This window comes from Tenrec ecaudatus, chromosome 10 (genome assembly GCF_050624435.1).
Source record: "Tenrec ecaudatus isolate mTenEca1 chromosome 10, mTenEca1.hap1, whole genome shotgun sequence".
NCBI classification, from domain to species: domain Eukaryota; kingdom Metazoa; phylum Chordata; class Mammalia; order Afrosoricida; family Tenrecidae; genus Tenrec; species Tenrec ecaudatus.
In genome coordinates, this window is record NC_134539.1 from 153,081,921 (window position 1) to 153,101,430 (window position 19,510).

Sequence of the window (19,510 nt, forward strand, 5' to 3'; positions counted from 1 at the left end):
AACCCCATGGGGTGGCTCTGCTCTGTCCCAGAAAGTCGGAAAGCCTCTCTGAGTTGGAGCTCTACTTGAGGCACCCAGCAAGGGCTGGCTGGGAGGGGAAGACGCTAACAATAAGCCTGTGGGTCTAAAGGGGTGCAGAAGGGGAGGTGGGGCGTCTTCCAACCTTTTCAAGGTCCCTCTATTAAAAAATTATTTTTTTAATTGTGACTGAGATGGGGAGGTTACATTTCATCAGACCCTCAGTTCTGCATTCAACTATTCAAACTGCTCATCAACACACACACACACACACACACACACAAACACACATACACAGTACTCTGTCCCATCCCCCTCCTCTGACATCTTGTCCCATTGTGGCCCTCCACCCTTCCCTCCCACCCAAGTCCCCACTTGTCATCCTCTACTTCATAGCTTTGCCTGTCCTCCCCAGCTTGGTGCCCCCCCCCACAAAGTCATGTCAGTCTTTGTCTTGGTTTTTTATCCCCTAACAGTGGACAGTAGTCATCCTTCCTGGTGCACGCACGGGGGTCTTGCTCTCCTGGCCATCTGCGAGGTTGGAGTTTCTGTTTCCAGCTGCTTGCTGCTGTGAACGGCGCTGCGCTGGGGCCTCTGTGCGCTGGCCCGTGCCCAGCACAGGGAGAGCTGACTCCCAGGGGGTCTCCATCCTCAGTGGTTAGTGGAGGAACCCCGTTGCTTTCTGGGGATCCTCTTTTTATACATACTTTTCAATACTTTCATTGGGAGCTCTGACATCTCATCACAATGCATGCATTCCTCCAGTGTGCCAAGCTCGTGCACATTTGCCGCCATCGTCATTTCCAGAGCATCCCCCTTCCCGCTTGAGCCCCTGATGTCAGCTCCCCATTTCTTCCCCGCCCTCCCCCTCTGGGTCCTCTTGATCGCTCCCCCAAGTGCGTCTCTCCAAGACCCCTGCGCAGCTGCAGCCCCCGCATCAGAAAGTTCCTCGAACCCCCCCCCCGCACCGCCCCCCCCAGCTTCCCCCCCGGGAAGGGCGGCTCCCCACTGCGCTGTCATCCCGCCCCTCAGCCCTGGGACTCAGGGTTCCAAATTCCGGAAGCCGGAAAGCCAGCGTTGGGGCTATGCAAATTACATGCTAACGACATGGAAATCCGCTCGCCGAGCCGGAGCCTCGCGACCACTGGGGGCCCCACGAACCAGGAACCAGGCGTCCTGAGGGCGGTGCGGACGGACGTGGGGCCCGGCCCCCCGGAGCCCTCAGCCGCCCCCCAACCCCACCCCCGGGACCCCCGCGCGCTGCAGCCTCTCCGCCCGCGTCGCGCCCCAGCCGGTGAGCAGGTTTCCGGCCCACTGCCCCCCCACCCCGCGCCCCTCCCCGCGGTCCGGGGTCCCCTTTAGCGCCCCGTCTGCCAGGGCCGGGCCCCGTGGGGGCGGGAGGAGAATAGTGTCTCACTCCGCTGCTGGGTCCTGGGGACCCACTGCCCTCCGCCCGAGGTTCGGCTGGGGGCGCCCCAGAACACCCCCAACACACCCGCCCCCAGGAGACCCGACCTGGGCAGGGTGGGGAAGCGAGTGGAAACCGGTCCTCCATGAAAGGGACAGAGCCAGAAGGCCGAGGGCGGCGAGCCGGTGACATCAGTAGGGTTGGGGTGCCTGGATCCCTGCTGTTCCCCCAATCCCAGGGACTTCCTCCCATCCCAGACCAAGCCATGAGCCTATTGGGGTCCGTCTCCAGGACTGCAACTCTGGTCACTCCCCTCCCGGGCCCAGGGACCTCCTCCTCCATGGCCGCTCAGAATCCGCAGTCAGCCTTCCATCCCTTTGGTTTCAGTCCTCGAATGATTAACGTGCCATCGCTGTGAATTGCTTGCCTGCAGCGTCTCCTGGACTGTCCAGTACTAACCACAGGACCCTCTCCTGACTTGTTTCTCCACTGCACTGCCACGGTGTTAGTTACATCACTTACAGTAACCCCGCGAAAGGCTCCTGCTTTTTCCCTTTCCTTCCTACTACTACTACTACTACTACAACACACACACACACACACACACACACACACACACACACAAGTGATTGCTACAGGCTCCCCAGTACTGGTTGCCACCGTGCCAGACCAAATGCCCTGCCATGGAGTCAATTCCAGGTCATGGAGACCCCGCAGGACAGAGCAGAGCTGCCCTGGGTGTGTCCTGTCCATCTTTACCGGACTGAGAAGCCTTGGCTTTCTCCCACGGAGCAGCTGATGGTTTCTGACTGCTGGCTTTTGGGTCAGCAGTCCGACTCAAAACCACCACGCCACCATTGTGCCGCTAATTACCGTAATATTGTACCTAACGACGCATCAGAACACGTGGCAAAATCAGTGGCTGTGAGAGTTAAAACACGTGCCCACAGACGCCAACATCCCACTGTGATCTAATCCCACTGCGATCTGATCCACCGTGACCTTCCGTAAGGTCCCCTCCTAGAGGGGACAGCTTCCTCTTTCCCTCAGCAGCCACAACAAAAACCACGACCGGCGCTAGAAGCATGTGGCCCCAAGCGTGACTTGAAGCGTCCTTGTCACACTGCTGAAAAGCCGATTATGACTCACAGCGACCCTATAGAACAGAACCGCCTCTTTGGGTTTCGGAGACGGAGACTTCGCATCTTTAGGAGAACAGGCAGGCTCGTCTTTCTCCAGAGCAGCCACTGGGAGGTTTGAATCCCTGACCGCTCCGTCACAGGTCAACGCATAGTCTACTCTGATTAATAACAGCTGCGATCAGAGCAGGTCAGAACATTTGGAAAGCACCTCATTTTAACCTTGGAAGCGCTGTTGACCTTGGAGTCCTAGTGGCATAGTGGCTCCTCATTGGGCTGCTAACCTCAAGGTCAGCAGTTCAAAACCACCGGCCACTCTGGACAAGAAAGACGGGACTTTCTACTCCCGTAATGAGTCACAGTCTCGGAAACTCACAGGGGCAGTTCTGCCCTGTCCTGTAGGGTCTCTGTGAGTCAGCTTGGACTCGAGGGCAGAGAGTTTTGAGAAGCCTGTCCGAAGCCAAAATGCTGTCAGTTGAAGAAGCAATGACTGGTTCTACTTACTGGGGACGTGCTGAGCCTTCTCAGACCCCCGGCCAGAGTTCTCTTTAGAGGCAAGGAGAGCGAGACTTCACCCTACATATTGTGGACATGTCAGGGGCGTCTAGTCCTTGGAGAAGGACATCATGCTTGGTCAAGTGGAAGGGTGGCGAAAGAGGAAGGCCCTCACTCATGGGGTGGACGGACACAGTGGCTGCACCGATGGGCTCAGGCACAAGGACAGTTGTGAGGACGGCGCAGGACAGGCAGTGCTGTGTCCTGTTGGGCATGGGGTTGCTGTGGGTAGGGACCAACTCGATCCCTAGCAAGAGCAGGCATACCGAGTAACACAGGCTGTCCAGAGACACGGCTGGGAGCCAGGGCCCCTTGGCACTGGGCTGCTGCGTGTACGTCAGTGGCTGGCGTTGGGCGCTGCCACTCTGCGCTCCGGACCAGACACAGGCTAGGACGCTGGTTGCCCTGTCTCTTCTCCTTTTTTCGTAAAAAGTGAACAGTCTCTTTGGCTTGCTTTCCATGAGCAGAAGCAAGTGCTAAGGTGGGTCTTTTTGTGACATCACAGTGGCCTTAAAGGACCTTTCAAAAAGCAGGGAGTGCCTCTTCATGGAACCCGGCCTTCAAAAATATTCAGAAAGGGTTTTGTTGTTAGAATTGACTACGGGGACGTTTTTAAGAAAAACAGTAAAAAAGAAAGAAAGAAAAATAGCCGTTTTCTGCTGGAACTGCAAACACTATGTAGACAGGTATTTGGGGGTCACCCGTCTGGTGGTGTGATCCTTAGCTCCCCCACACCTCCATCCCACCCCCTGCCCAGTTCGATGCCTTCCAGACGTGAGGGTGGGCCATGTGTGGGGGCAGGACTCGCCCCCTCTGGGCCAACCTCCCTCCTTCCAGGCCCTCTGGTGGGCACGGGGTTTGAGGGCTACCCGTGCCACAGTTAAGGCTGGTTCTTGCTGCTTTAGAATGGGGACCCCCCCCCCCTGCTTCCCGCCCTATGTTCTCACTGCAGGCCAAGGAGCCTGCCTGATGGAGGGTCCCTGGGGAAAGGAAAGGGGTCTCAGGGCCCCCGTCTGGGGCTGCCCGTCCTTCTGTGCCTTCCAGGGCTGTGTTCTCCTCATCTCTGCCCACTGCATACAGCCAGCCCTGCCAGTTGGGAGGTCACAGCTCAGGGTCTCCCCGTGTTCACGCCCCCTGCTCTCTGCTGGGGCATCTGTTTGAACTCTCAGAGGTCGGTCCGGCGGAGCCCGTAACGAGGGGCAGGAATAGAACAACTGGGTGCTCCTCATATACTTCTTGGCTGGAGACAAACCCCAAAAATCCCAACCCGCTGCCATGAAGTGGATTCTGACTCATGGTGCCCGTGTAGGACCGAGTAGGGCTGTCCCTGTGGGTTTCTGTGTGTCTTTTGTGACAAGGCCACGTCTTTCTTGCGTGGGGTGTCTGGTGGCTTCAAAGCACCAACCTCCCACCATGAACACCAAAGGGTTTAACCAGGGGTCCTGTGAGGTGGGAACTGAAACCCCCCCTTTCACTCCCTTAAGCCCATCTCTGTGCCACTTAGGCAGGAAGATGGCATGTCCCCGTGGCCAAGGGGCCTCCCCCTGGACCACATCTCCCTCCTAGCCCCCACAAGCCCCACCAGGCAGGCCCATGCGTGACTCAGGGTTCCCATGCCAGGGAAGACCACTTCCCTTTCCCTGGCAGAGCAGAGACCAAGTCAGAGCTCCATCTCCACCTCTTCTCTGCCCTGCCGGACTCTTCTGGAATGGACCTGCCCACCAGAGAGCCGGGTCACACGCAGTCTTGGGCTCTCCTGTCCCCCAGGAGCACAGGTGGGTCACTGCTGGGCCAGGGGCTGGGTTAGAGGGACAGGTCCTTGCTCACAGCAATGGAGGGGGTGGGAGGGGCCACAAGAGCAGTGCAGTGTGACAATGGGGAGGGCCCGGGAGGGGCCTCGCCCAGGCTGGGGTGGGCATCAGCATGATTTCCCAAGGGCACTGCAAGACCCCTTAGATTTCTCCCCCGCTGAGGGCTGCAGAGCCAAGGAGGGGAGGAGACAGCCATCTCATAGAAGTGGGTGCGGAGGGGCACCCACAGGGAGGCTGGGGTCCAGCAGGCATAAACAGAGTCAAGGGGTAAGATGTGCTGGGCTTTGATTGTCCCTGGGGTTTGAGGTGCTGTAGCTGACTAGGGACCGTTGACCAGCAGCCTCCTGAGATCTGTGGGGAGGCGAGTTGTGAAGAGCCAGGCCCTGAAAAGTTGCAGAGAGGAAGTGGGGTACAGGAGAACACCCCCCCAAAAAAACAAACACACTGCCCTCAAGTCCATGCCGATTCCTAGTGACCCTGCAGGACACGGTACAACTGCCCCCGTTTGAGTTTCCGTGGCTGTAACTGCTGCAGGAGTAGAAAGCCCCGTCTTTCTCCCAGAAGAGGTGAGCCCCTCAGAGGGAGGCTCCTCAGGAAACATGCTAAGGCAGGCCTTTCCAAGGCAGGGGCAGGATGGATTATGGGAGAGTCTCCAGAACGCCTGGTGTGGTGGCCTCTCCACATCGACGCCCCTTCTGCCCAGCCTGGGTCCGTGACACGTAGCTGGCAGCTGCAGAGGGAAACTACCCATCCTGAGCACCCTGGCCTCAGGGGCTCTGGCCGGGCCTGGGAATGTCTGGCAGTGGCTGAGGAAGTGAGGAGGCCAGAGGAAGGCTGGGTGGGTCCTTCTGGGAAGAAGAGGACAAAGTGGCAGCCCCTGACCCCACCCAGGCCCGAGGAGACTCTACCCACAGGTCCCCCTGGAAAAGTTCCAAATGGCATTCATTGCCTTTTCCTTCCCTGGGGCACAGAACTGCTGGGAGAGGCCGAGGGCATCTGCAGGATCTGCCCTGGGCCTGGAGCTGGGCAAGGGTCAGGGCTGGGGGCCTCTTTCGGACCCCAAATCCCATGCAGGCAGAAGAGGACACACACATAATCCCACACACACGTCCACGCACAGGCTGGGGCTCTGATGAATGGCTCCCAGGGAATTTCTCTGGGCAGGGAGGAGGCCCCAGAAGGGATTGGAGGCGTGGAAGGCGGGTCTGGCTGAGGTGCTGATGCCAGGCTCCTAAGGTGTGGAACGCTGGGCTTTGACAGGAAGTGAGAGTTTCATATTTCTGGCTGCTTCCTGAACTGCCCCCATCTGATCTTCCAGAACCTGAGGGCGGCTGGCTGGCCGTGGGAACAGCAGATTGTGGAGTCAGTGTGATTAACTGAGGCCAGGTCTCCCTGCGGCTTCAGCCTGGAGCCCTGAGTGTTAGTGAGGTGAGGGTCCCCCTTCCAGGGAGGCGGAGGGAGGAGGGCTTGCACTGGGGATGGAGCCGGGACTTGGGCGGCTGGTCCAAGCCCGCTATTGGATGAGGGGGGAGAGGCCGAGCTGGGAGGTCTGTGTCCTGTACACCTAGTTATGGATGTGTCTGTGTAGCCCATGTCTGCGCCTGTCTGTCTGTCTGTCTGTCTGTCCGTCTCCAGACTTCTCTGCGTGTAAGTATGCAGCTGGGTAAATATTGTTTTAGGGTATGAAAGAGACCCCATCTCAAGTACAATTTAGGGAGCGCATTTATTGTCTGAAACGGGGCAAAGAAAGACACATGTCATCCAGATGCGGGGCCACTAGCAGGAGGTCATCATAGGATCCGAAGGTTTGCTGAGTTTTAAAAAGGACACGGGAGGACAAAGAAACCGTCACAAGAGCAAGGTTGGCAGCAGATGGACACATCACAGGGACAGGTGTCAGCACAGTGGCAGGAGCTGGGCCACAATTGGAGCATGGACGTTACGTTAGCTACAAGAGCTTACAAGATCATCCCAAGGCCTCCAACCACAGCAGTGGGGGACTGAGACTCTGGGACCCCCAGTAAGGTGATCTCCATCAAAGACACCCCCAGGCTAGCCCCTGGGCTGGCTGGAGCCTGGGGGTGGGGTGGGAATTCACATTCCGAATTAAGTAAAAAAAAAAAACAACCCAACTCACTGCCATTGAGTCCACTCTGACCCATGGTGACCCTCTAGGGCAGCAAAGAACCGCCCCTGTGGGTTTCTGAGACTGGACATCTTTACAAGAAGAAAGAGCCTCAAAAAAATAAATTTAAAAAAAAGAAGAAGAGCCTCATCTGCCTCCTGCAGAGCCGCTGGTGGCTTCAAACTGCCGACTTTGTGGTCAGCAGGGTTCCTTTCCCACAGGGAATTCACTGGAGCCTTCATCCCAGGGGGACGTGTGTGTGTGTGTGTGTGTGCAGGTCATGCAGGCTGGGCGCCTCCTGTGTCCGTGCTCGTGGCTGCATGTGTGTGCTTGCCTCTGCACGTGACTGTGTGGATCTAGATGTGCCTCAAGTGTGTGTGAGTCTGTATGAGTAATGTCCGTATAGGGTGTGTCACGTTTGTGTGTGTCTGTGGGCCTGTGTACGTATAAGATGTGTACATGTGTGTGTTTGTAACTGTCTATTATGTACATGCTTGTGGCTTCGTGTGTGTGTGAGTGTGTAGGTGTGTCCAAAGGGGGAAACCCTGCAGTCACTCTCCTGCAGGTAGGGACCCTGTAACTGTGTATCTGTGTGTGTGTGCGCGTGCATGCTGGGCGTGTCCAAAGAGGGAAGTCCTGCAGGTAAGCTACGCAGCACAGGTATGTGGTCGTCCTGAGCTTCCCTTGTTGCAGGGTGGTTTCGCTTCCCCCCCACACCCACCCAGCATACCTTGTCACTAGCTGTGGGGGTGGCCGGGCCCCACCCTGCCCCAGCTTGCTCAACAGCCCTGACAGTGGACTTTGCTCCTGATAGGACACTATCAAGGTCTGTGCCGAGTGCAGGAGGGCTGGTCAGAGAATGTTCTGTGTGCCCAGGAGGTCATGGGGAGGACCCCGGCCCGGGGGTGGGGGTGTCGGCTCCATTCTGCTGAGTAGTGGTGGAGGAGCTGGGGGCGGGGGGAAAGGACTGGCCTGAGATGACCAAATGCCCACCTCCAAGCCCTAGAACCACCAGCAAGAATTTCACCGCCTGGCTTGACCCATTGATGTCCCGCCCACCCCTCCTGCCCTGCCTGCCCTGGGAAGGGGGTCAAAGGAGATGCCAAGGCTGCCCTGTGTTGGCCCCTGGCCACCTTCCAGGGGGCGGTGCCCCACCGTGCTACCGAGTGTAGAGGCAGGAGGAAAGGACAGGTTTCAGCCGCCCCGGGGGAGGTGGCAGGTGAGCAGAGGGAGGGCTGACCGGCTCCCTTCTGTCCCCTCAGCAGGAGCCCCAGGTAGCGGTGGCCTTGCCAGCAGAGGGCTCAAAGGATGTCCCGCACCTTGGAGCGCCAGGAGAGTGGCTGGGCCTGGGTGGTGTTGCTGGCCTCCATGCTGAGCCAGGGCCTCACCCTGGGCTTCCCCACCTGCACCGGCGTCTTCTTCACGCAGCTGCAACATGACTTCCAGGCCAGCAACAGCGAGACGTCCTGGTTCCCCTCCATCCTCACGGCGGTGCTCCACGCGGGAGGTGAGCAGCCAGGGGACCACTGGGACAGGACAGGCGGGACTGGTGCGAGGGAGCCACTGCTCCCAGCCATCTGGGTTATCTCTGCCCCAAGGGCACAGACTTTGCCTTGTGGGGGTGACTGTTGATTTCACCTGGTTCCAGCAGGGCCAGCCCCTTGGCAGGAAACCAGCTGGCCTGGGTTGTGGCCCCACAGGCCAGGCTGGGGTCAGTCAACCAAATCTCTTGGATGCTTCAGCTGGGTGAGCTCTCTGCAGAATGGGGGCTGCAGTCAGCACCCAGCCCCCTGACCCAAGGGGACCCACTCCAGAGTGCTCAGGGCTGGAGAGCTGTTTGGGGTTTAAGTCCCTGATTGTTTTGGTGATACTCAGCAGGAGGCACCCCCCGGAATCCCTGCTGTGGAGAGGAAGGACCAGAGGGCTCTGGGGACCTGAAAGACACCCCCTCTCCCTCTTCTTTGGGCCCCCGCACTCTCTCTTCTACAAACATGCACAAGCGTGCGCGCGCGCACACACACACACACACACCCTGGTTTCCTGGTGGCTTCTTCAGGAATGTGACTGCCCTCATCCTGACCCAGCCATGGGGGATGGGCAGCCAGGTGCCCCAGGAGGACTCTCCCCAGCTCAGGGTGCCAGGCCCTCCTGCTCTGAGAACTCTCCTTGCAAACTGTACACACAGGGTCCTAGGAGGGGCCTGGACCACAGGGCTTTGCTCACCTCCATTAACCCCCAGCTCCCTGGTGCCCTCCTGCCTGGATGACCCCCAATCTGCTGCCCAAGGCATGAGCTCAGGACCTTGGAGGGTGGAGCCTGGCCCAGCCCACTACGGCCTCCCTGCCTTCAAGGCTGGGTTTGGGGGGAAATCTTGCCCGGGCCGCAGAGGGGCATGGCCACAGCCTGTGCCTCAGTTCCCTTCCCTGGCATGCGGCTCTGAAAAGCAGAGAGCAGAGCATGTCCAGAGTGCCAGGACTCCCCGTGGCCACCTTGCTGGTTTCTGGCCAAGGCCCCACCCAGCACCCTTTGCTATACAGCTGGCTTGTGTCCAGTCCCCACACCCAAATCATGATGACTCAGGGTTTTCCCAAAGTCACTTTGAGGAAGGGAGCATTCTTGGACTGGGGATGGGTGAGCCAGTGTTTATGCTCCATCAAAAGCCACACCCCTCCTTCAAAAGCTGCATGGTCACTAGTCTCTGCTTGATTACCTCTGGGGGCGGGCGGCTCACTCCCCTGATCTTTACATATTCATACTATTCCACATGCTCCAAACTAACACCCACTGCCCCTCTCCATGGTATCACTCTGGAGGGTAGCCCTACAGAAACTAATGATGCTGGTTGGGGCACAGGGTGCTTAGTGAATGGGGCCCCAGGAGTAGCTGCCCTGGACTGGCCCCTTCCTGCTGATCCCTGGCTGTGGTGGTAAGGACATGCCTCAGGAGAGGTGGGGAGAGCAGGCCATGCTCTAAGTGAAACCAAAAGTCTGGGTGAAAGATCTTGGGGAGGGGGAGGGAAAAACACACCCCACCCCTACCCAGAGCCCTTCAGACCCTCCCCAGGGGACTGCAAGCAGCACAGAATCGCCAGACACCAGGCTACCCATTGTAGGAACAGAGGCCCCGAACTGGACAGGGTGCAAGGTGGGGGTGGGGCGGGGCTACAGCTAGAGGTGTAAGTGGAAGAGAACAGGGGCCTCATTGGACACCCCCCATTGAGAACGGGGAGTAGGGCTTGGGATGTCCATGACTTTAGTTCCCCCCAAGATTCTCCTTCCAAAACAGACCTATGGGCAGGTGACCCACTGGTCAACCCAGGTCAGTCATTGTGGGACAGCTGAGGGAGGCCAGCCAGAGCACGGGCCTCTGTTCCCATCCTGCCGCAGGCCAGCCAGGTGGCTCAAGCAAGGCTTCATCAGAGTCGGTGCCTCAGTTTCCTCTCCTCTGGAGGGAGAGACCAGATCAATGGATAGCTGTGGGTCACCTGCCTCTGTCCCCCCACAGGGCCCCTGTGCAGCATCCTGGTGGGCCACTTTGGCTGCCGATCGACAGTCATGCTGGGGGGCATGCTGGCCTGCCTCGGTCTGGTGACCAGCTCCTTCTCCACGACGCTCAGCCAGCTCTACGTCACGGCGGGCCTCATCACAGGTAACTGCCCCTCCATGCCGCGAAGTCCCGGCACCCACTCAAAAGTGTGTGTGTGTGTGTGTGTGTGTGTGTGTGTGTGAGAGAGAGAGAGAGAGAGAGAAAGAGAGAAACCAACAAGCAGTGCCGGCACCATCAGAGCCCATTCCATCACACAGTGGCCCTCCAGCGCGGGGCAAGGCTGTAGGTTTGTGAGACCTTGACGATGGGACTTGAACGTCCCCTCGCCATCTGTCACCAGGACACCAGCTCCTTGTCTGTATACACGAATGTTCTATTAGGTTCTGGAGCTCCTGGCATGCACACTTGACGTGTTTTCTGGAGCCCTGGTGGTGCAGCGGTTACAGGTGGGGCTGCTAACTGCAAGGTCAGCGGTTCAAAACCGCCAGCCGCTCCTCCCGAGACAGGTGACACTTTCTACTCCCCTGAGAGTTTTGGAATCCCACAGGGGCAGCTTTATCCTGCCCTGTAGGGTCGCCGTGAGGCGGCATCGACTCCATGGCGGTGAGTTCCGGTTTCTCTTGTGTTTCTGGTGGAGGCTGTATGCACCGTTCACTGATTTCTACACAAGCTGTTCGGTGGCGTCACTTTCTGTCCCCGCAGCGCACAGCAAGCTCAGGACTTCCGTCCCAGCCGTTCTCGCTGGCTGCTGGGTGGAGAACAGCCTGCGGACTCTCAGCCCTCAGTCACCCAGTTGAACCACGGAAGCGTATGGCGTGGGAATTCCAAGCCAAGCCAGCTGTTCAGAGAGAAAAAGAGCCGGGGGACGGGGAGGGGGCAGCTGAAAGGTGCAGGGTGGCCGTGGAGGGTCCTGTGATGGGATGGGAGGAAGGAGGAGGGGCTGAGAGGAGGCCAGGGTCAGCCTCACATGTGACAGGCTGAAGTAGGGGTTCCTGAGCCAAGCAGGGCAACAGCGGGGTTGATGCCTGAGTTACCCAAGGGTGACGTCACCACTTACCGGCGGCGAGCACAGGCCTGGGGAAGGTGGGCAGCTGAGGATTGGGTAGGTCCAGTCTGGAGTTCAGGGGTTGGTTCTGAATCCAGGAGATGCATAAGCTAGGTGACCCTTAAGGGTTGTCCCCAAGGAATGGGCCCCGGGCCCCAGGGTCTGAGGTCTGCCCTGGAAGTAAAAGGAGCATTAGGAGTGTGTGGGGTGGAGGGGGTGAGGAAGCGAGCAGACTGGGAGCATGGATGGCCCGCTGCACCAGACCTGAGAGGAATCAAGTCAGGAGAGTGCCAAGCCTCCATGTGGAGGATCCATGCGGAGGATCCATGCGGAGGCTGGTGACCTTGGTGGGGCCGGGTGAGGATGGCGGTCTGGTTGGAGAACAGCAGGAAGGAACTGGAAGCCAGCAGGCAGGGACAGTACCTCCAAGGGATTTTGCTGCAAGGGGAACAGAGAAATGGGCCTGTGGGGTCCAGCAAGGGCATTCTTTTTTATGGGCAAAAGAACATGGCGGGAGGAGGAGATTGTGGGGGCTGCCTCACGGAGAACAGCCAGGTCACGCAGGTGGGAAGGCTGGTGTGGCTGTGGGCTCACAGAGGGAAGGCGGGTGATAAGAGGTAGGGGTGGGCAGAGGAGGGAGAGGGTGTGGGGGGGATGTCCTCTGGAGGCGGGTGTCCTGCTGTGGTCTCCCCTCTGTGGGGGGTGGGCACAGCGGGGGCAGCAGGGCCCTCTGGGAGGTCAGCGCTGTGCTGGGACAGGCAGGCGGCGCACAGAGGATGAGGACGAAGCCTGGTGTGGGTGGGGCCCGGGGGTGACAGGAGAGGGGCCTGTGGTGGGTCCCAGGTATCAGCAGGGTCCCCACAGCCACAATACATGCAGGGGTGGGTGGGGGTGGGGGACTTCCGAAAGTTCTTGGGGGAAATTCCATCGTCTCCTCGTCCTGTTTTTGTCCCCACACTGTGTTGGTTTTTTTTTTAAATCATTTTCTTGGGGAGGGGGTTCTTACAGTTATGACAATATTCCTTAGTATCAAGCACATTTGAATATTGTTGCCATCATCATTTCCAAAACATCTTCTACTTGAGGCCTTGGCATCAGCTCCTCTTAGCCCCCCTCTCTCCCCTGCCCTCCGGCCCTCATGAATCCTTGATCCACTATATATGGTTAGTATTATTTCATATCTTATGATGTCTACACACACACTTTCTGAAGCCCCTTCATACTGGGGAATTTTCCAAACAGCAGCAGGAAATCTGTGGCCGGTCTCAGCAAGGAAGGAATTCATTCCCTTTGGGTTTTTAAATGCCGGTGCTGGGCTTGGCGGGGCACAGAGCTGGGAGTGGGGCCTGTATCCAGAGGGTAGAAGGAAGGCGAGTCTCAGCTTCACTCCAGGGCGGCGTGGAGCACGGCGGCCTGGGTCTAATTCCTGAGCCTGGCGACCTGGGGCAGGTCACCAGCCTCTCCGTGCCAAACAGGTCTGAGGGCGAGTTGTATCAACATGCACTTAAAAGGCCTGGGAACTTGGGGATGGGCTGGGCCAGACCCCAGAGCTCCCGCCAAGCTGGCTCCCTCTCCCTCCGCAGGCCTGGGCATGTGCTTCAGCTTCCAGGCAAGCATCACCGTGCTGGGCTACTACTTCAGCCGGCGACGGGCGCTGGCCAACGCACTGGCCTCGGTGGGCGTCTCCCTGGGCATCATGCTCTGGCCGCTGCTCTCCCGCTACCTCCTGGAGGACCTGGGCTGGCGGGGCACCTTCTTCGTCTTCGGCGGGATCCTTCTCCATTGCTGTGTCTCTGGGGCCATCCTCAGGCCGGTGGCCCCCATGGTGGCCCCTGAACCCCGGGAAGGGCTCCCTCCGCCATCCAAGAAGCCCGCGTCCGGCTGCCTGGCCGGGTGCAGCCGCGCCATCCAGCAGCACCTGGCCCTCGACCTCTTCCTGCACAACCCGGGTTACCGGGCGTACACGCTGGGCGTCATGTGGATGATGGTGGGTTTCCCACTGCCCCATGTCTTCCTGGTGCCCTACGCCATGCGCCATGAGGTGGACGAGCGCCGGGCCGCCCTGCTCATCTCCATCATCGGCTTCAGCAACATCTTCCTGCGGCCCGTGGCCGGGCTGGTGGCAGGTCACCGCAGGCTGGCCGCCCACCGCACCCACCTGTTCATCCTGGCCACCCTGCTCAACGGGCTCACCAACCTGGTGTGCGTGGCCTCGGCCGACTTCGGCGTGCTGGTGGGCTACTGCCTGGTCTACAGCGTGTCCATGAGCGGCATCGGCACCCTGCTCTTCCAGGTGCTCATGGACATCGTGCCCACGGACCGCTTCTCCAGCGCCCTGGGCCTCTTCACGGTCCTGGAGAGCATCTCCATCCTCATCGCCCCGCCAATAGCAGGTGAGGCCCCCCCCCCCGGGAGGGCGGAGGGAGGCCTCTGCACCCAGGGGCAGGGAAGGGCATGAGGTGTGTGTGAGAGGGGCTGGGAGGAACGGCCCACATACATTTGGGGCCCCGTCCGGCATCTCCAGGAGTTAGGGCTTGAAAGCTGTTTTTCCCAAGCCACCCCCCAGGGAGTTGTACCCCAGCTGGTACTAGGGTCCATGCATCACACGCCCCCCCCACCCCCCCAAGCCCTTTGCCTTCCAGGCCTGTTTCCTTATCGACCAAACTCCCAGCCATCGAGTGGGCACCGACACACAGCAACCCCATGGGACGGGGTAGACCTGCCCCCGTGGGTTCCTGGGGTTCCGAGGCCCTAAGTCTTGACGGGAGCAGAAGCCGCGTCTTCTCCTGAGGAGCGTCTGGTGGTTTTGAACTGCTGACTGAGCCCAACACCTGACCATTGTACCACCAGGACTCCTCCCTGTCAGGCCAGAGGGGAACATCGAACGAACAGTGTCCCCAGAGGGCTCGGTGACCAGACGTCCCGCTTTTGGCGGGACAGTCTTGATTTTTAACAATGCTTCCCGCATCCTGCGGCATTTTTTAAAAGTCCCGATTTTTGGAAAGAATGCACGACAAGCTGGGGTAGACGGTTTTCGGCTGCCATGTGGCTATTTCGCCAGGATATGAGTTTTATCAATGGTGTCCCGCTTTGCCAATGTTAGAATCTGGTCACCTTACGCGGCGGCATTTAGGGGAACATGGGGGGGGGGCGTCAAAAACAGACCCCTCCACGTTATCCTACATCAGGGGCTTTAGGAGGAAAGCTGTTCGTTGCGGGGGTGCTTGTTTTGTTTTCTGAAACGGGAGCGACAGGACAATCAGTCTGGGAAGCTAGGGTCTAAGTCTCTCCCACAATGGTTGTCAGGATCAGACCCTCAGATTCCCCAGCCGCGCAGCCTCGGAAGCTCAGTTCTCCAAGCAAATACGTGGCAAGCTGCCCAGGGGTGTGCCTGGGTGGACCCTGGGAAGTGGCTGAAGAAACATCCCAGACGCCACTCGCCAGACTCTTTGGCTGCCTTCCCTTAATTGCCTTGCAGACAATATCTGCTTAAGAACTGCGCTCTGCCTAGGCCATCCGAGGTGCCAGCCAGGGTTCCTGACCCTGAGTTAAAAGCAGGTCCCCAAAGAAAGAAAGCCCCCACTCTCCTCCAGTGCACACACACAGAGAGAGAGAGAGACAGACAGACAGACACGGGAAGGGGGACCTCATAGCCCCGGGCAGTAACCAGACTTGCTCCCTGTCCCCAGGTTTCCTTCTGGACACCACGAGCGACTACCGCTACGTTTTCTACATGTCCAGCTTCTTCCTCATCTCGGCCGCCCTCTTCATGGGGACCAGCTTCTGTGTCCTACAGAAGAAGGAGAAACAAGGCCGGCAGGCTGAGGTGGGGGGAGCCAGCGCAGAGCAGGACCTGACCCACGAGGGCCCAGAAAGTTCCAGGAAGCAGCTGTACCCCGAGATCATGTATGTGACCAGCCTCTGATCTCCGGGGCCACACGTGGCCACATGGACATGACCAGTGTCCAAGCCCCAGGATCACGTAAATGACCATTGCCTCAGCCCGGGACACTCGCTGCCAGGGCCTGGGTGGAGGGCTGCCCAGGAAGCCAGGACCAGAGGCTGCCCGGGTTCTGCTGGCAGGACCCAGCCTGGAGCAGGGACCTTGAAGCTGGCCTCCAAAGACTTGGGGCTCCTTCCAGGCGGCCCAGTCCAGGAGCAGGTCCTCCTGGCATTTGCCTTGGTCACCACCACTCTGGGGCCCCAGAAGGGGGGTGGTCTGAGCCCTGCGAAGGTCTGTTCCCGCCGGCTTGTCTCAGCTGGCTACAGACTGCTGCTGCTGCTGCTATAAATTATCACACCGTACCTTCCAATCCATCCTGAGACCTCTCATGCGACCTTTCTTTGTCTCCAGCCTCTAGACAGGAAGGCCTGTCTCCCCAGGGGCCATCCCGTCCCCTCCTCCTTCGTGGCCAGCCCTGGGCAGCCCAAAGTGGTGTTCTCTGACACCTCCCCTCCATGCAGGCAGCTGGGCTGCACCCTGGGCTGCACCCCAGGAGGAAGGGCCTTGGCAGAAGAGGAGCTATGGCTTGTGGTGGAAGAAGACCAGGCCCAGGAGGTGTCCTGGTGGTGAAATTTGGACAGATTAAATGCTGGGTGGAGTGGAGTGTCTTTCCTGGCATCTGCACAGTAAACACAGGGAGCCTCGAGGTGGGGTCCTAGAATCCGTGGAGCTGGATGTAACCTAAGGTGTCCCTATACAGTCCTGGCCAGGAGGGTTGGCTCTGGGGGCAGAAAGGAGGTGATTGACTCTCAGAGGACCTCAGGGACTGAAGGAGTCTCTGTCAAGCAAACAGTGAACACCCCCCAAGGCCAGCCCGAAGGCTGAAGGTCTGAGTCTACAGAGGTGCCTCAGAAGAAAGAGCTGGCAAGCTACTTCACAAAAAGTCTGTTGTGAAAATGAATGGCATCGACTTGTCAAAAATGGCATGGTTGGGTTGGGGTGGGGCTGGGGCGCATCTGACCTCTAACTTCACCAGAGGGAGGGAGACTCCAGCTCAGCAGGCCGAAGCAGATTCCTCCGAGGTAGAGATAAGACACATCTCCTTCCCCTCTCCCCAACCTTTATCCCACATCTGACGCCGGCCATCCCTCTGCTCAAGCACTCTGTTGCTCTGGTGGGTTTCCTGGTCCTTGTAATGACCACGCCAAACCCACAGGCCACACTCACCGCTCTGCAGTGATTAGGGAAGTCACAGTATTCAGGATCAGGAAGGACAGAGTACAGTTCTTGGGTTGTTTGCCTATATTTTAAGGTGGAACGCTTCACCCACGTGCATGTCATCCGTGTGCAGGGGCCATGCTGCTAGTCGTCTCAGTATCGGTCCGCCTTTAGCACGCGGGCTGCTCACTGGAGCACAGCGGTGAGGACGGGCCGCTACTTCTCAGCTGACCTTCAGCCCCGCCTCTGACCTCTTTGGGCAAGTGTTACAAAGCTCTGCAGCCCTCGAGGTACCCCACTCTGCCAGTAAGCCTCAACCCCAAACCACTCAGCACGCTCGCTCGCTCACTCTGTGGGGCCGTACACCCCCTATAGCCGCCTTGCTAGGTGGGCTGGCAGGTCCCGGGGGCCACCTGGCACTGGTCTCCTGGTTCTGCTGAAAGCGTCTCTCACCCTCTTGTGACTCCTGTTTCCTGGGTCAGAACAGCAGTTCTCAACCTGTGGGTCGCGACCCTTTTGGGGGTCAAGCGACCCTTCCACAGGGGTCACCTCATTCATAGCAGCAGCAAAATGACAGTGATGAAGTAGCAACAAAAATAAGTTTATGGTTGGGGGTTACCACCACGTGAGATACTGTATGAAAGCGACGTGGCCTGAGGAAGGTTGAGAACCACTGGTCTAGAAGGTTCTCAAAACAGGGAACCCGGGTCCAAAGGACCAGCTCCACTCCTGTCTATTTTCCTTGGTGGTGGTGAGATTTCCCCCTTCCCACCCTCTGGGATGGCTCATTTGATGCCTGGTGCGATCAATAAAAGTATAATAAATAAATAAGAGGTAGAAACAAACAAAAGAACTAAAACAAATGAAAGAGACTAAAATAAATAAATACAGCCTGGTGAGTTTGCAAAGCCTTATGGTCTTCCTTGCGTTGTTAGCAAGCTGCCCACTCCCCTGGGTGGGTCACAAGCACCTCATCTGCATAGCTCCACCCAGGGGCTCTGTGAGAGTTGAGGACTTGGGCATGAAAGGCGCAGCAGTAGCCAAGCCATCCTTGTTTGCACAGCAGCAATGGGCCATTGGAACCCTGCAGACAGTTCTCTGTGTCAGCAGCCCTTTCTCCCCACCTGCCCACGGAGCTAGCTCTCTCAGAAGGGATGCCAAGAGTAAGTCACTGGCTAGGGGAGCTGCCAGCCAGTGGCCTGGAGGTCAGAGCTTCTGACGAACACACTGCTAATGACCTTCCCTCAGGGGGACAGGGCAGCTCAGACTTGTTGCAGCAGGAAGCCACCAGACAGGAATAGAACCATAGGCTGTTTGAAGGGCAGGCATGCATGCTTCCTGCAAATGATAAACCCAGCATGCGAGCACCCCCCCTCCCACTGCCTTCTCCCACCTCAGGGGCTGCCCTCACCCAGGAGCTTGTTTATTGAGTCAGACCCTGCTAGGCTCCACAGGAAAACCCGCTCAGGCCAGGAGAGTCCATTTTATTTTCATGACCCGACTGCCGCCTTCCTTAGCCACAAGTCCAGCTGGTGTGAAGGTGTGTCCTCCCTTCTCCCTTCCCAGGTGTCATCCTCTGTCGTCCAAGGCCCCGCTATGAGTGCCCCCTGATGGCGCAGAGAGGTAGTGCAGAAGTGAAGTGAGGCAAGGGAGAGAGCATGTTCGGGAACCCGGTGTGCCCTGCGAATTGAAGGGATCTATTTCTCACTGGCAGGCCCTGAAAAAGAAGGGGACTGGCCCAGATGAGTTAAAGTGTCTTCTATTTGAAACCTCTAATTCTGTGGCAACGGGGGCGGAGGCACCTAGCGGTGGTGGATTTCTCAGGATGGTAAACAGGAAAACAGGATTTGTCTCCCAGCCAATCCACCCATCGGTCCATACACGACTGCTTTCAACAGTTTCCAACCGAAGGGCTAGGAAGAAAGTTGGCCTGGCGGCCAGGGGTGAAAATCAGGCTTTGGACCACAGTGGGTTGATCTGTAGCGATCATGGCCCTGGGGAGGGTGCCGTAGCTGGCATTCCCTTCCATTGCACACAAAGCACTTTAATGGCATCTAACACAGGCCCCCCCCCCGGGGGGGGGGAACCTGGGTGACAAGCAGCTAGAGCAACAAAGACGTGGCTGTCCTGGCTCCCATCCCCCATGCCCTAGTGAGGGGCATGCCTGGCCTCTGTGTGCCTCTCCATCTTGAGTAGGAAAGTGGGGGCTGCTGCGGGGAGGTGAGTGCTTTGGGGGCTAGTAGCCACCAGGCTTTGATGCGTTAAAACTAAAAGAAAAACAAACTGCCATCCATATGGGGTTAGCCAGCCCCCCCACAGCTAATCGTTGGTTCAGTAAGAGCAACTGTAAGGTTGAGATATATAAAGACTGTAATAAAGTTCTAGAGAGTGAGAGCGATCGGAGAGAGTAAAATGAAGGAGTCAGACACGTTTCATAGTAGCATGCTCACCTCAGCTTCTCTGGGTAGAACAGATCAGGAGAGAACTGGAGAGAGCGATTTATTGCTAACCAAGGCTTAGGTATCTTTTGGGGACATGCAAGCCCTGTAATTACAGGTAAAGACCTACGTCACAGGAAGGGATTGTATTTTAGGTTATACAGTAATGGGAGGGGGACAATCTAGGGGTATATTCACAATAGGAAGAGGAGGGATTAAGGGTAACATGTAACAAGATGGGCGGGCCCTAGATTCATGATGGTA

General features: G+C 58.1%; 1 protein-coding gene and 1 non-coding gene across 5 annotated transcripts; one reads left to right on the forward strand and one right to left on the reverse strand.

Moving 5' to 3' along the window:
* The first annotated feature begins 1,058 nt into the window (after window positions 1-1,058).
* On the forward strand, window positions 1,059-17,700 carry SLC16A5 (solute carrier family 16 member 5). 4 transcript variants are annotated; one of them, XM_075562189.1, is made up of 6 exons: window positions 4,115-4,895; window positions 6,250-6,359; window positions 8,319-8,563; window positions 10,561-10,704; window positions 13,231-14,040; window positions 15,337-17,700. In XM_075562189.1, exons 3-6 carry the CDS (start codon window positions 8,365-8,367, stop codon window positions 15,570-15,572), a joined length of 1,389 nt encoding a protein of 462 aa, XP_075418304.1. In that variant the 5' UTR covers window positions 4,115-4,895; window positions 6,250-6,359; window positions 8,319-8,364; the 3' UTR covers window positions 15,573-17,700. The 4 variants fall into 4 exon arrangements, with proteins under 4 accessions (XP_075418303.1, XP_075418307.1, XP_075418304.1 ...); XM_075562190.1 differs by having other exon boundaries at window positions 8,322-8,563; XM_075562188.1 differs by lacking the exons at window positions 4,115-4,895; window positions 6,250-6,359 and adding an exon at window positions 1,059-1,312.
* Window positions 16,897-17,006, reverse strand: LOC142460451 (U6 spliceosomal RNA). Its single transcript, XR_012786652.1, has one exon. It is a non-coding gene; the product is annotated as a U6 spliceosomal RNA (small nuclear RNA).
* Window positions 17,701-19,510: the final 1,810 nt, after the last annotated feature.